The sequence below is a fragment of the Parus major genome, chromosome 5, assembly GCF_001522545.3.
Source record: "Parus major isolate Abel chromosome 5, Parus_major1.1, whole genome shotgun sequence".
Lineage (NCBI taxonomy): Eukaryota > Metazoa > Chordata > Aves > Passeriformes > Paridae > Parus > Parus major.
Window position 1 is genome coordinate 22,863,097 of NC_031774.1, and position 12,494 is coordinate 22,875,590.

The 12,494-nt window shown below is 36.8% G+C and overlaps 1 protein-coding gene across 4 annotated transcripts in view; it reads left to right on the forward strand.

Moving 5' to 3' along the window:
- Positions 1–12,494, forward strand: part of MYBPC3 (myosin binding protein C3) — a 62,627-nt gene that overhangs the window by 23,808 nt on the left and 26,325 nt on the right. For all 4 annotated transcript variants that reach the window (XM_019006951.1, XM_019006952.1, XM_015630614.2 and 1 more), the window contains 11 exons: positions 712–844; positions 1,071–1,073; positions 1,765–1,889; positions 2,483–2,588; positions 6,564–6,730; positions 7,107–7,272; positions 8,180–8,286; positions 8,608–8,637; positions 8,815–8,951; positions 10,413–10,490; positions 11,619–11,778. In XM_019006951.1, coding sequence (XP_018862496.1) covers positions 712–844; positions 1,071–1,073; positions 1,765–1,889; positions 2,483–2,588; positions 6,564–6,730; positions 7,107–7,272; positions 8,180–8,286; positions 8,608–8,637; positions 8,815–8,951; positions 10,413–10,490; positions 11,619–11,778 — 1,212 coding nt within the window. The remainder of the gene's footprint in view (positions 1–711; positions 845–1,070; positions 1,074–1,764; positions 1,890–2,482; positions 2,589–6,563; positions 6,731–7,106; positions 7,273–8,179; positions 8,287–8,607; positions 8,638–8,814; positions 8,952–10,412; positions 10,491–11,618; positions 11,779–12,494) is intronic.

Here is a 12,494-nt window from a genome sequence, read left to right on the forward strand (position 1 = left end):
TGAGAAATAGTAATTTCCTGTTCCAATTATTACCCAGCCTTTACATATGAAATACTGATTATCAGAGATTACAGCTATACCCAAACTCTAACATTCCTTGCTCTCAAACTCTGGATATTCTGGACACACTCACTTTACCAGTTCCACAAGCTTGGCCCCTTATATTTCCCTGAACATAAAACAACACCCCCTACTTGCCCTTCACCCCAGTTAGTCAGTATGTCAGGAAACAGTGATATATTTAAAGAATTTAATTCTCATTGGTATGATACATTTTGAATTCTTGAGCCTTTCTAATCCTGTGAAGTATTAATTGTCTAATGGGAACTGACTTTTTAAAAAGTCTGAAACAGAGAAAGCAAACAGCCATTCATCAGTACTGAGAAGACCAAGTATAATTTTCCTACATGGGCAGATGTAACACTATTTAGGATGTGTTGAAGTACATATTCACATCTTATTTAGAATATTCTACTTTGCTTATTTTGGTTTGCAGCACATGCTTGTCATCCTATGTTAAGGAAAAATGGCACAGGATGAAGAATAAACAGAAAGGGTAAAAGTTCAAATAGGGATGCAGAAATTGAGGAACATTTAAGATGATGGCAAACAACATGAAAGGGAATAAAGATTTGTTTCATGACCCAGAATGAAAAAAACAAGTATAAAAATAATAAGGGTTTTTTTTTTTTTAATCATTCTTCATCATAGCATTCCTCAAGAAACTGGATCCAGCTTACCAAGTAGACAAGGGGCAAAAGATTAAATTAATGGTTGAAGTTGCCAATCCAGATGCTGATGTGAAATGGCTGAAGAATGGACAGGAGATCCAAGTGAGCGGCAGGTAAACTAGAAATACAAGAAATACAAAAAGGAATGAGCTACAGCTTGGACAAAGTGAAAAATCTAGATTTTCTTTGAAAGAAAGGAATAAACAAAGAGAAATAGGAGCTGAGAAAGAATCTCAGTAGTGTTGTGGTCAGTTTGCTGTTGTCATAACCTTTTCTTTTTTCTTCCCTCTTCTCTATATATCTACATGTGGGACTGGATGCTTCCATCCACCAATTTAGCAAGTAAGTCCTGAGATTATAGTCTGGTCTTTATGTGTATATCTGTCGCCCTGAAAACTAAAGCCTTCTGATAATGTTTTCATAATTTTAGTTACTTTCCCATGAAAGTTCTATAAACATAGGTTGTTTATCACATTCCTTCTAAGAAATGACCTTTCACATGACCAGTGTGCTTGGGGAGGTGGTAACATAATTATCCAATCCCTACTCATGGTCAAGAATCTATAAATACTGGAGTCAGAGAATAAAGGGGGTTCTTTCCTGTTCTAACACTGAGAAGCATCCGTGTGAATCATTTCGTGTCCTTTAGCGACATATGTCCAGGGTACTTTCTCCTGACCTGGGATATACTTCAGCATAACTTGTTTGCAAAACCAATTTCCAGTGATTTTTTGTTGAAGCCATTTTTATTGGTAGTCATACTAGATCTTAGAACAACATCCAACACCTTTCACAGGAGTTTGTACATGTCACCCTTGGAGGAAGATTCCCCATAATTTCCTATGCTAGTTTTTCAAACACTGCTTCTCTTCACTGCACCAGGACAGGCCTGTTGGGCTTGAGTCCTTACAAATCTTGCCACTGATGTCAGAAAAAAGAGTAGGAATCTTTCTCTCTTCCAGGCAGGAGAAGACAGTGACTGGGTCCATAAAGGTTTTTTTCCCAGATAATTACATTTAGATTATCTTTTCAGATATATTTTTGAGGCTGTTGGGAATAAGAGAATACTGACCATAAACCACTGCTCTCTGGCTGATGATGCAGCATATGAATGTGTGGTAGGGGATGAGAAGAGCTTCACAGAATTATTTGTAAAAGGTGAGCAATGGTAGCAAAAGGAAAGAGATCTCCCCTAACATTAATCATTGATTACTGTCTTCTTCTCTACTCTCGGATTTATCTTATGTGAAAGGATACTCTTGAACATATTAACAAATTCTGAGATCTATTGAAGTAGGTATTTTTCTTACAGTTAAATTGAGGAAAATTTTGCCCAACACTAACAAGGAAAGCAGCACAGTGATAGTATCATTAATTCTCATTTGGAAAGTTATTTACATCTCAACAATGGGGCTAGAAAATTACTTTAAAAATTTGATTCCACTCAAGATAAACACGTGTTCCAAGCTGTACAAGCAGATCAAATAATACAAAAAAGTAATGCCTCCTGTTTAGAAATTTAGAATATATATGAAAACTGTTTAATCCTATATTTTTATTCCAATTCATGAAAAATTTCATTTTAAAATTCTCATAAGGTTATCTGGCATAGTAAATTTTAAGTTGTAAGACAGAGATCATCACCATTTATTTGTCCAGGGACTTTTCTTGTGGAGTAGAGAGTGATGGATTCTACCTCTGGTCTCCACCCTTTCAAAATACTGTTTTAATAAAATTCTCCTTATTTCCAGAACCTCCAGTCCTGATAACTCACCCACTGGAGGACCAGATGGTGATGGTTGGAGAGAGAGTGGAGTTTGAGTGTGAAGTGTCTGAGGAAGGAGCTACTGTGAAATGGTAAGGGAATAGAAGAAGAAAACCAAAGCAAACCAAACCGACATGAAACCATCTTTCTCCATGGAACATACCAGGAGGTGTGGAATAACAATAATAATAAGGGAGAATGCATCCTATGTAATTGTTTTCATGAAAAGATTGTCCCTCCTCCTATATGACAAACACTGAGGAGGAGCTGAGAAGCAAAAATATGACACAAAAACATAGATTAATTATAGATATTTTATGGTGTCTCTAGAATTTCTTGCTCAGTGTTCAGACTTCAGTAATGTCTAAGCATTGCCTAGACTAATCAGACTTGTATTGTGATGAGTTTGCTGTACTTTTTGAAATCTTCTGATCTTCTCAACTGCAGGGATGTGTTTGGATTTCTAAAGTATATTTTCTTAGGTGAAAAGTTAGTATCTCTTGAGACACAGAGGGAACACATCTGCTGTGGCAATCCTGCAAATCTGGTCATTATGCTTATGCAGTGAGACGGATTAAGATGACAAGCATGTAGACCACGGATTCTGTTTTCTTGGCCATTCCAGCTGAGCAGAAGCTGGAAGGTGCATGCTGCTTGGGCAGGAGTGACAAGCAGGGCTCGTATGCCGTGTCTCACGCGCACTATTCTCACTTCATTTCTCTACCAGATGAAATTCCCTTGTGCTTGTTAACAGCTTCAGGCACATGGTTATCAAGCATTCCCACAATGCCCATTACATTCCTGGAAAGTGCCAGCTAATGATCTGCTGTCCCAAAGGAAGGAACTGAGAATTTAAATGGAGTCCAAGAGCTAGTACAGGGTGTGCATTACACTATTAAAGCCACAAGCACAGGGACACGCATTCTATTGTTCAGGAACTGCCTGCAGATGCCTGGTCACAAGAGACGGGGACAACCAGATCTGTCCCTCTCAGAACACAGTGCAGCTGCCACACTTTGATCCCGTGCCTTTGAACAACTCCCATACATCTTGCAGAGCTGTTATCTGTGGGATGGGCATTTGATGTGACAAGGGCAAACCAGCAGCTGTCTCAGTCTGAAATGCAGCAAGTGGTCAGAGAAACTCATCAAATCATGGCAATGGAAAACTGAGCAGTTAGGCATTCACACTGTATTTTACTGGTTTTGTTATGTGAGACTCTGTCAACGCTCTCTGGCAACGAAGGGGAACATTTTGGACAGCGAAGAGAAGTGTCCAGGGAAAACTTGAAACACAGTGTGGAGAAAGAGTTCCAGTTTTACAGCTCATTAGGGAAATGCTCAGCAGTTTAAGCCAAGTAACAGGCCCTAACTCAGAGCACCTGTTATAGCTCTTAGACTCTTCAAACCCAGGACATAAAACCACACATGAAGAAAGGCATTTATGTGACTTGCATAAGACAGACATAAGGGTGAGGCATGGCCATCAGAATAAGGCTCAGAGAATTCATTATATGGGTCTCTTCAGAGCAGTCAGAAAAGAATGTTCATTTGATCACCAAGAAAGTTTTCACATTATTTCAACTCTTGCAGTACAGGCTTTTTTCTAAACCTCAGATGATCTTGGAAATAATTCTCGAAGAAAACGACGTAATAAAATACATAGTTTTGATCTAATTTTTCCATCTCTGAACACTGGATGTACTATCTTACCAGCTCCAAATCAAAACAAACCATGATAAAACATATTTATAGCAATAAATCTGTGTCCCAATTATCACATAGTACCTACGTAAATGACATGTCAGAAGACATTAACCAATTATTCCTTAGAATCCAAATAGAAAATAGGAAAGCATTTCCAGACAAAGAGGCATTGAGTGGTAAAGTTGAGAACAGATATTTGATCTTGCAGATGTTCAGGACTTGTAAAGACTAAGCCACAACTGACCCACCTATTACTGCCCTAGTTCTGCTTCAAATGTGAGGCTGGACCAATGACCTATGGTGTTCTGTAAACCAACACTTCTGATTCTTTACAATGCTTCACTTATGCTTTAATATCAGCAGATTCTCCTACTTTGTAGTTCCAGTTGCCAAAGAAAGGCCTGTAATATTACCTTAAAGACGTTTTCTGCTTTTCACAGCAGCAGTGTATTATTTTAAGCCAAATGATATCTGGGAGTTATTTTTCGATGTTTACAGTCTCTATTTTTCACTATACCCCTCTGCAAACTCTCAACTCATCCACAGGATCAGCAATGTGCTACTCAGTAAAACAAACACAAGTTAAAGATAGTATTCCTTTCCTAGGGATTTAAGACACTAATCATTACAAAAAGAGTACTTTCATTATTTAGTCAAAATTTCAAGAGAACTCTCTCTTACCAGTAGGTGTATAGTACTTTCAGATACTTTTCATGAGCCATGTATCAAAATAGACCATGGAAAAATAAATTTTAAAGTTCAGCTCCAAAAGTCCAGCCACAGTGTATGTGCTTGGCCTTACATTTAGTGAAAGCAGCATGCTGAACTTTGGGATTACAGTCCATTCTCAGCAATTCAGCAAAGGTTTCTGTATTGCATTGTAGCACTTGTTCCAGAACTAATTTGCATGGATCAAAACACCAGCCTTAGGAGATCATCTTACATGTTGTCTCAGACTCTTGTCTGAAGAGGAATGAGGAGGAAAGAAAAGGAAACATTATCCTGGCACACTAAGCGCTGTGTTTCAAGTGGTTGTTAAAGGCATCCTCTGTTTCCTCCCTTACTAGAGCTGTTCTGTGACCTGGAAGGGAGGCCAGTCCTTCCCTAAACCAACTCTAAGCTCCAGTGAGCCTTGTTGTAACAAACAATTCTGAGGGAGTAACCTCTAGGTATCCTGAAATGCAGTTGCATCAGGAACTTCTAAGTCACAAGTTGTAGGATCTTTGTCTCTGCTTAAAGCTCTTACCTTGTGAATTACTTCAGCAGACTCTGACAGAGGTAAAAGGTTTTCTTGCATACATCTATATATATATATCTAGTATTTTAATGAGTCCCAAGTAGCATTTCAATTTGCTATTCTGTAAATTCATTTGTTAAGCCAAATAGTCATTGAGTCACTGGTCACAAATAAGTTAGAAATAATGGAAATGACAAAAAAGTAGAAAGAATATTTTTACTCTACTAAAATCACACATATTTTCCATTTGTTTTTCCATGTGACTAACTATCAAAGAGAAAACCTTTTTCATTTATAAACTGCAACAGTATTCAAGTAACATAATAGAAATTTATTCAAGTAATTATGAAAAATCTAATACTACAAAATTGGTATATTGAAGAAATTACAAGTATTTTCTTGTAGCCTGTTTATGTTATTTAGGATTAGGAACAGCAAACCCTTAAAACACCTTATATATTTTCCTATGACCTTGATTAAACAGCGTGAGTCCTCCCTGTGCATTTCCCTTTATGACGACTGGAAATTACAATAATTAAATTTCCTCCTGGGCTGGATGGTGTAGCTTAATTTAGTAAAGTCTTAAGTATACTGTGGCATCCTTGAATGGAAAGAGCTACAAAATCCAAAATACACATTCATTTGACTCCATCCTAAAATTTTCTCCTTTTGCTGATGCCCACAAAGCATGGATTAATAACAATTATATTTTACATCAGGAAAATTAAGACTTTTAAGTAATATCCCGTCAAGCCTCATTTAATTTTATGGCCCTTTTAAAGACAGTAAATTCCCTGCTGGTGAAGTGTGTTTTCAACCCTTTATCTTCTACAGCACTTAACATACTTTCATGTTTATCTATAGCATATAAATAGAAAAAGATCAAGTAATTACTTGTGGCGAATTCTCTTGAACCAAAAGTCAAATTCGTAGGGAAAATTAATGGTCAAGATAAAGGCATTCTGGTTCCACTAACATTTGTGCAAAAATCCCTTTTTTCTAACTTTAAATGCCACAATGATTGGATTCACCTTGTGTCTTCCAATCCCTAGTAACATTGAGCTGACCCTTACTCCCCTCTTTCAACCACAGCAAAAATGACTCAACACTATCTGGTATTTCAGGGAAAAGGATGGAATTGAACTGACACGAGAAGAAACCTTTAAATACCGATTCAAGAAAGATGGAAAAAAACAGTATCTCATTATTAATGAGTCAACCAAGGAGGATAGTGGGCACTACACTGTGAAGACCAACGGTGGGGTATCAGTGGCTGAACTGATAGTGCAAGGTAGGCACAGGGAATATCCCAGAACTAGAGAGGCTGAAAAATGAGAACAGGCTGAAGGTAACCTTCTCCAGATGGTGCAGAGTGGTAGCATAATCCTCCTGATGGGGAAAAAGAAGGTGCAATAAGGGACATAGGGCTGGATAATAAAGGCTTCAAGGAGAAGTCATCTGTGGGCCGGATATTACAGATACCCTGATAACAACAGGGGCTTAGCTATCAGCCCTGTTAAAGCCCTGCATGCTGTGGATTTCCCTCCAGATTTCCTCCTTCCATAGACAGCTTGCTCAGCCCTCACCTTTTCTACTCAGTGAATCCACTCCACTTACAGAGCTATTCTGATTTCTGATGTGTGTATCAATTATTCTCACAATATCAGAGAAAAAGCTGGAAGTTTATCAGAGCATTGCAGACCTGACAGTGAAGGCACGTGACCAGGCAGTCTTCAAGTGTGAAGTTTCTGATGAAAACGTGAAAGGAATCTGGCTGAAAAACGGAAAGGAGGTGATTCCAGATGAAAGGATAAAGATCTCCCATATTGGCAGGTCAGTCTTGTTTCAGAAAGCAGGTACAGGCTTGGGTATTGGAGTGCAATCCTTAAGAATTGTTATCTCAGGGGATAAGAATATAAAGCAAGACTTTGTCCTGGCTCCAGCTGAAAGGTAAAAATTTTGAAAGCTTTTCATATGCAACCAACATTTAGTGACAGACTTGGTTCAGTATGTGTGTGGTCTTTCTGAATTGGTGCTTTTTATATGTATGACTTCAGTGGTGTATCAGCAAAAGTAAATCTTAGTTTTCATTAGGATTATGTGGTGTCAAACAGTGTAGAAAACACAGTGTTGATAACTTTAAACTAACAGTAGTATTTATATTGTACATGTGAGTAAATCCTACAGAAAAATTAGTGTGTTTATAAAAAACATACACAGTTGTGTAATTCTGTGCTCAAGTTTCCTAGCAGTCTAGCTACTAATGGAAATAAGAAACCAAGAAGATTCAGCATTAAATACTAGGCAAAGTCTTTCCTGGTACTGTTTTCTGTATTCTGTTTTGAAATTAAAATAATACAGGGATGGAGAATTACTTTTTACTTTGTTTAGTCAGAGTTACTGTTGCACAATCGGATCAAATGAAACCAGTCAGCAGTGTTACAACTGCCCTTGTAGTGGTAAAGGACTGGACCAGAGCAAGGAAACTGCTTGCTGTCTTCAAGTAATCCACCTAGACCGAAAAATCCATTCACAGACAATGTGCTGATATGGATTGGCTTTAATACTGAAAGCAGAGCAGTTTACAGTCCTGGTGGTTGTTGATTTGTGTCATGACAAGGGAAGAAGAAATAATAATTTCTGTTAGTATCCTATAGCCTGCACCTTGTCTCTCGAGATAGCCCCGTTTCTCCTGGGGAGGTAAGGTAAGGGAGTGGAATATATTTGCTCATGTTTCCAGAATCCATAAGCTAATTATTGAGGATGTAACACCAGAGGATGAGGCTGATTATTCCTTCATTCCACAAGGATTTGCTTACAACCTTTCTGCCAAGCTTCAGTTTTTGGGTAAGTTATCTTAGAATGTGTAATGGGAATTCCACAGGGATAAAATGGGAACATTAATCATGGTTATACCAGGCAAGAGAATGCCAATCTCTTTTCTGATACCTCAATGTAGGATCATTGCTTCTCCTTGTTATTTTGCATTACCACTATCACATTGGTTTAAAGAGCCTGGGTTTAAATTTATAGTATAAATCTGCTGGTTAGTATGCCTTATGAGGTTTCAGTCAGTTTTGAAACTGCTTTGTGGGTGCAGATGCTATGTAAATTCTGTTTTCTGATCTATTTCTTCTTCCCCATCTCCTTCTTTCTTTCCTTCCTCAGAGGTCAAGATAGATTTTGTACCAAGAGAAGGTAAGAACACCAGTCATTATTTATATGCAAGTAAGAATATTTTCAATAGCAAAATAAGCAGTATATTTTTTAATTTTTAATTTAATGTGTGAATATTCTTTTCTTTTTTTTTTTCTTTTTTTCCATTCAGATTAGTCAAACTATATTTAAAACTTATTTTCTCTACCTTTCCTATAGAACCCCCTAAAATCCACCTTGACTGTCTGGGCCAGTCCCCTGACACTATTGTTGTGGTGGCTGGGAACAAACTGAGATTGGATGTTCCTGTATCAGGAGATCCAACACCCACTGTCATCTGGCAAAAAGTAAACAAGGTAATGTACAAGTCTGAGGCAAGTCACAACAGCAAATTTATTTTTCCTTCCCAGATATTATTTCAGTTTACGGTTATTTACAAGTATTTCCATCTTCTTTTCAATTTTATTTGCATTGCAGCTGCTTGGGACATGGCTGGTTTTGTGATTCATCCTGAACTGTTCCTTTTTATGAACTGTTCCCTGCTTTTTTAGTCCAAAAGAAGGGGCTGACTATATATGAGTAGACATATGTACATGCAGATAGAAGGATACAATACTCATTTATTCTCTTCCTACCTCACAGAAAAATAAATAAATTATGAGTCATTCCCATCACCTTCACCTGATAGAATGAACATTTTCTGGAGGTGGCAGCTTCTTTTTTTAGTCTTTATCACGGATTCTACAATTTGTGAAGAAAATGTCATCTTAGCAGACTAGTGGCATAAAACTGAATTTCATATAATAAAAATAGAGGAACCTTGCTATTTACCTTATCAAAGCAATTACAAAACATCAGAGAAAGAATTTAGAAGCTAGACTTAAAATGTTAATTGAGCTTTCTTTCTGGGCATCTTAAAATATCCCCACCCCTCACCATATGTGGGCTTTTGAGCTATAACTAGCACAAAACAGAAATATTTTGCATAACGTTCTACAGCATCATTACACTTCCATATGTGTAGATACAGAAAAAATAATATTGCCAATAATGTTAATTCCGCCAGTCTCCTATTTTTTCATGATTATGCGGCATTCTTGTTCAGGTTAGCACAGCTAATAGCACTCAGAACTTTTTTTTCTGCAATGCAGAATTAGTATGGAAACAAATTTAAAAAAAAAAGCCAAGAAACTGACTCTTCTGTACAGACAAAATGATGTCTTGGTATCAGACAACCTCTACACAGTGTTACTTCAGAGATGTGAGGTCTCAATATATGAGGAAAAGCAGCCAGTCTTGGTTGAAGGTTGTGTAAAATACACTTACTAACGAAATTCTAAACAAAGAGTAGCACAGCCTCAAAAGATGTTATTCAATGAGTGTTACAGACCTGAATGTATTTCTGAGTGTAAAAATATTTACATCAATTTATTATCCCATTGTTACAGAGAGAAGTAATCCTTATTTTTGTACTTACACATACAGAGTAACTAGTACCAGAAGACACAGACAGGTTCAGAAACAGTTACAACAATACTGCAGGAATGTCACACTTCTTTCTTTGCTAAGCTGCAAATCTGAGTTTGCTGACTTATCCTTCCCTTAATTCACTGCATTCTGACACTTTTTTTTTTTCCATTTCTGCTTTTTACTTTGGTTTTTGTAGATTTCCTTCTTGGCTCTGCTTGCTGCCTCACTTTGCTTTTCTCACACCTCCATATTCAACCCCCCTAACAAGCTCTTCTCTGTCTTGCAGAAACAGCTTTACTGCTCTGCTCAGCCTTAGCTGACTTTATGTGGTTTCTTTGCTTATCTAGAGAAATGACCTAATTCGAAACAATGATGATTCCATGACTGCCTCAGAAAACAGCAGTGATTTAAATACTGATAATAAGGTAAGCTCCTTATGATTTATGCAATCACACTAGTGTTCTTAGTGTTTTCCAGATAAAAGGTCATATTCAAAAGGAAATAAAGTTTAAGTCAATAGATATTAAAAATGGTGACTCAAACAGCACATAAGGCCCCCTGTCCTGCCTCACAGTGGTAATTACCAGACACCTGATGGACACAAGAGATCTGGTGAGCAATTTTAGAGTAAGAAGCTGATTGAGAAAATCTTTCTGATCACCATCACATGGTGATTGGGTTACAAGGAATCAAAGCAGTTGTTTGAAAACTCTTTTAGATTTAATTGTGGGGTTTTTTTCTCCCTCAGTAACCTGTAAGCTTCAATAATAACTAGAACAAAATCTAACAGGACACATGGAAAGATGACAATGGGTTAAGTGAGTGGATGGACTACAAAGCAGTAAAACAGGACTCCCTTTGCAGCAACTTTCATTTTTCACAAAAATTACTTCTCTCTTGATAGAGTAAAAAATATTTTACATTTATTATACAGCAATAAACCATTCTCGGGGTTAGGATCCTGCTGCACTAATCACTATTTGGACACATATTCTTTCTAATGGTTTCTGCTCTAAATCTAAAGACACATAAACACATAAGGAAGAAAGGAGTTTATTACATATGTACAACTAAATTGTGGTCATTTTGTTTAGATTTTAACAAAAAAGTGGAAAGTTTCCTATATGACATTATTGAGAGGCAGAAATCACACTGATGCCATTAACAGTTACAAGAATCTTATTTTAATTTATACAGTAATCAACTGTTATCCAAGAAACTTTTCACAGTGATGCTAGCAACTGTACCAAGTAGGAATTTCTGGAAGTACTTAGTAAGTTCTTTGAAACATAACTGGGTTTGTGTAACTAGTGGTGAATCTCAACAACCTTCAGACTTCCAGAACCAACTTTCCCAAGTGTTATTTATGTGAGCAAGACTGTCTATATTTTCTCTCTTCTACATACAAACAGAATTTGAAAAATTTTACATATTTTCAATAATTACTGTAATATTCAATGATTTTTAGATTTTCACCAGCTTACACACAGACTCATCAGGCTGTCCCTAGCACCACTTGGAATGATTTTATCTGTCACTTTCACTGTCCACAGCTCCTGTTCGAATCTGAAGGCAGAGTCCGTGTGGAGATGCATGAAGACCATTGTGTCTTCATCATTGAAGGGGCAGAAAAAGAGGATGAGGGAGTTTACAGAGTTATACTTAAGAATCCAGTTGGAGAAGATAAGGCTGACATCACAGTCAAAGTCATTGGTAAGTGAAGAAAAGAAACAACTAGAGCATGAAAGAACCTTGAGTCTGCTGAAACTCACCCATCTAAAAGTCTAAAAGTCTCTCTGATAGAGGTTCTGGCTTTAGGTTTATAAAAATGGGAAAGGATCATAAAGAGAGGAACATTATCAATTGTAAATTTGGCAGAAGTACTTTTTCAGAAGTGAAAAGTTAATAGAACAACTCTCAGTAGTAATCCATGTGTTTCCTGTTTCAGGTGATTCTATCATTTTATGGATGACATTCCATTCTGAAGTACATGCTTCATGCTTGTCAGAGATAAGAAAAGTTTCTAGTCATTTTGTTATGGGTTGTTTTTAAGCAGAGATGACTTCATTCTATAAGCAGTAAATTGTTCATGAATAAAGAAACATAACTTATCTGATAGAAGATGAATAGATTGACAGACTATTCAATGAGTCATAAAAGACCAGGGAGGGATATGATTTTGAGTCAGTAAGTTTTATAAATTTTTCATAATATTTAACTTGCTGATACCCTGGCACACATAACAAAAGGACAAGCAAGTCAAAAATTATAAAAGAAAATTACTTTTACCTACAGTATTAAAATTTAGATTTGCTTGGTAAATACTAAGTTTTTTCCAATCCTTTATAAAAATTAAATCAGGATATTTACTATGAATATCTCCAAAGTGACATAATATGTGAGATATGCAGTCTTATTTTATAAAATTT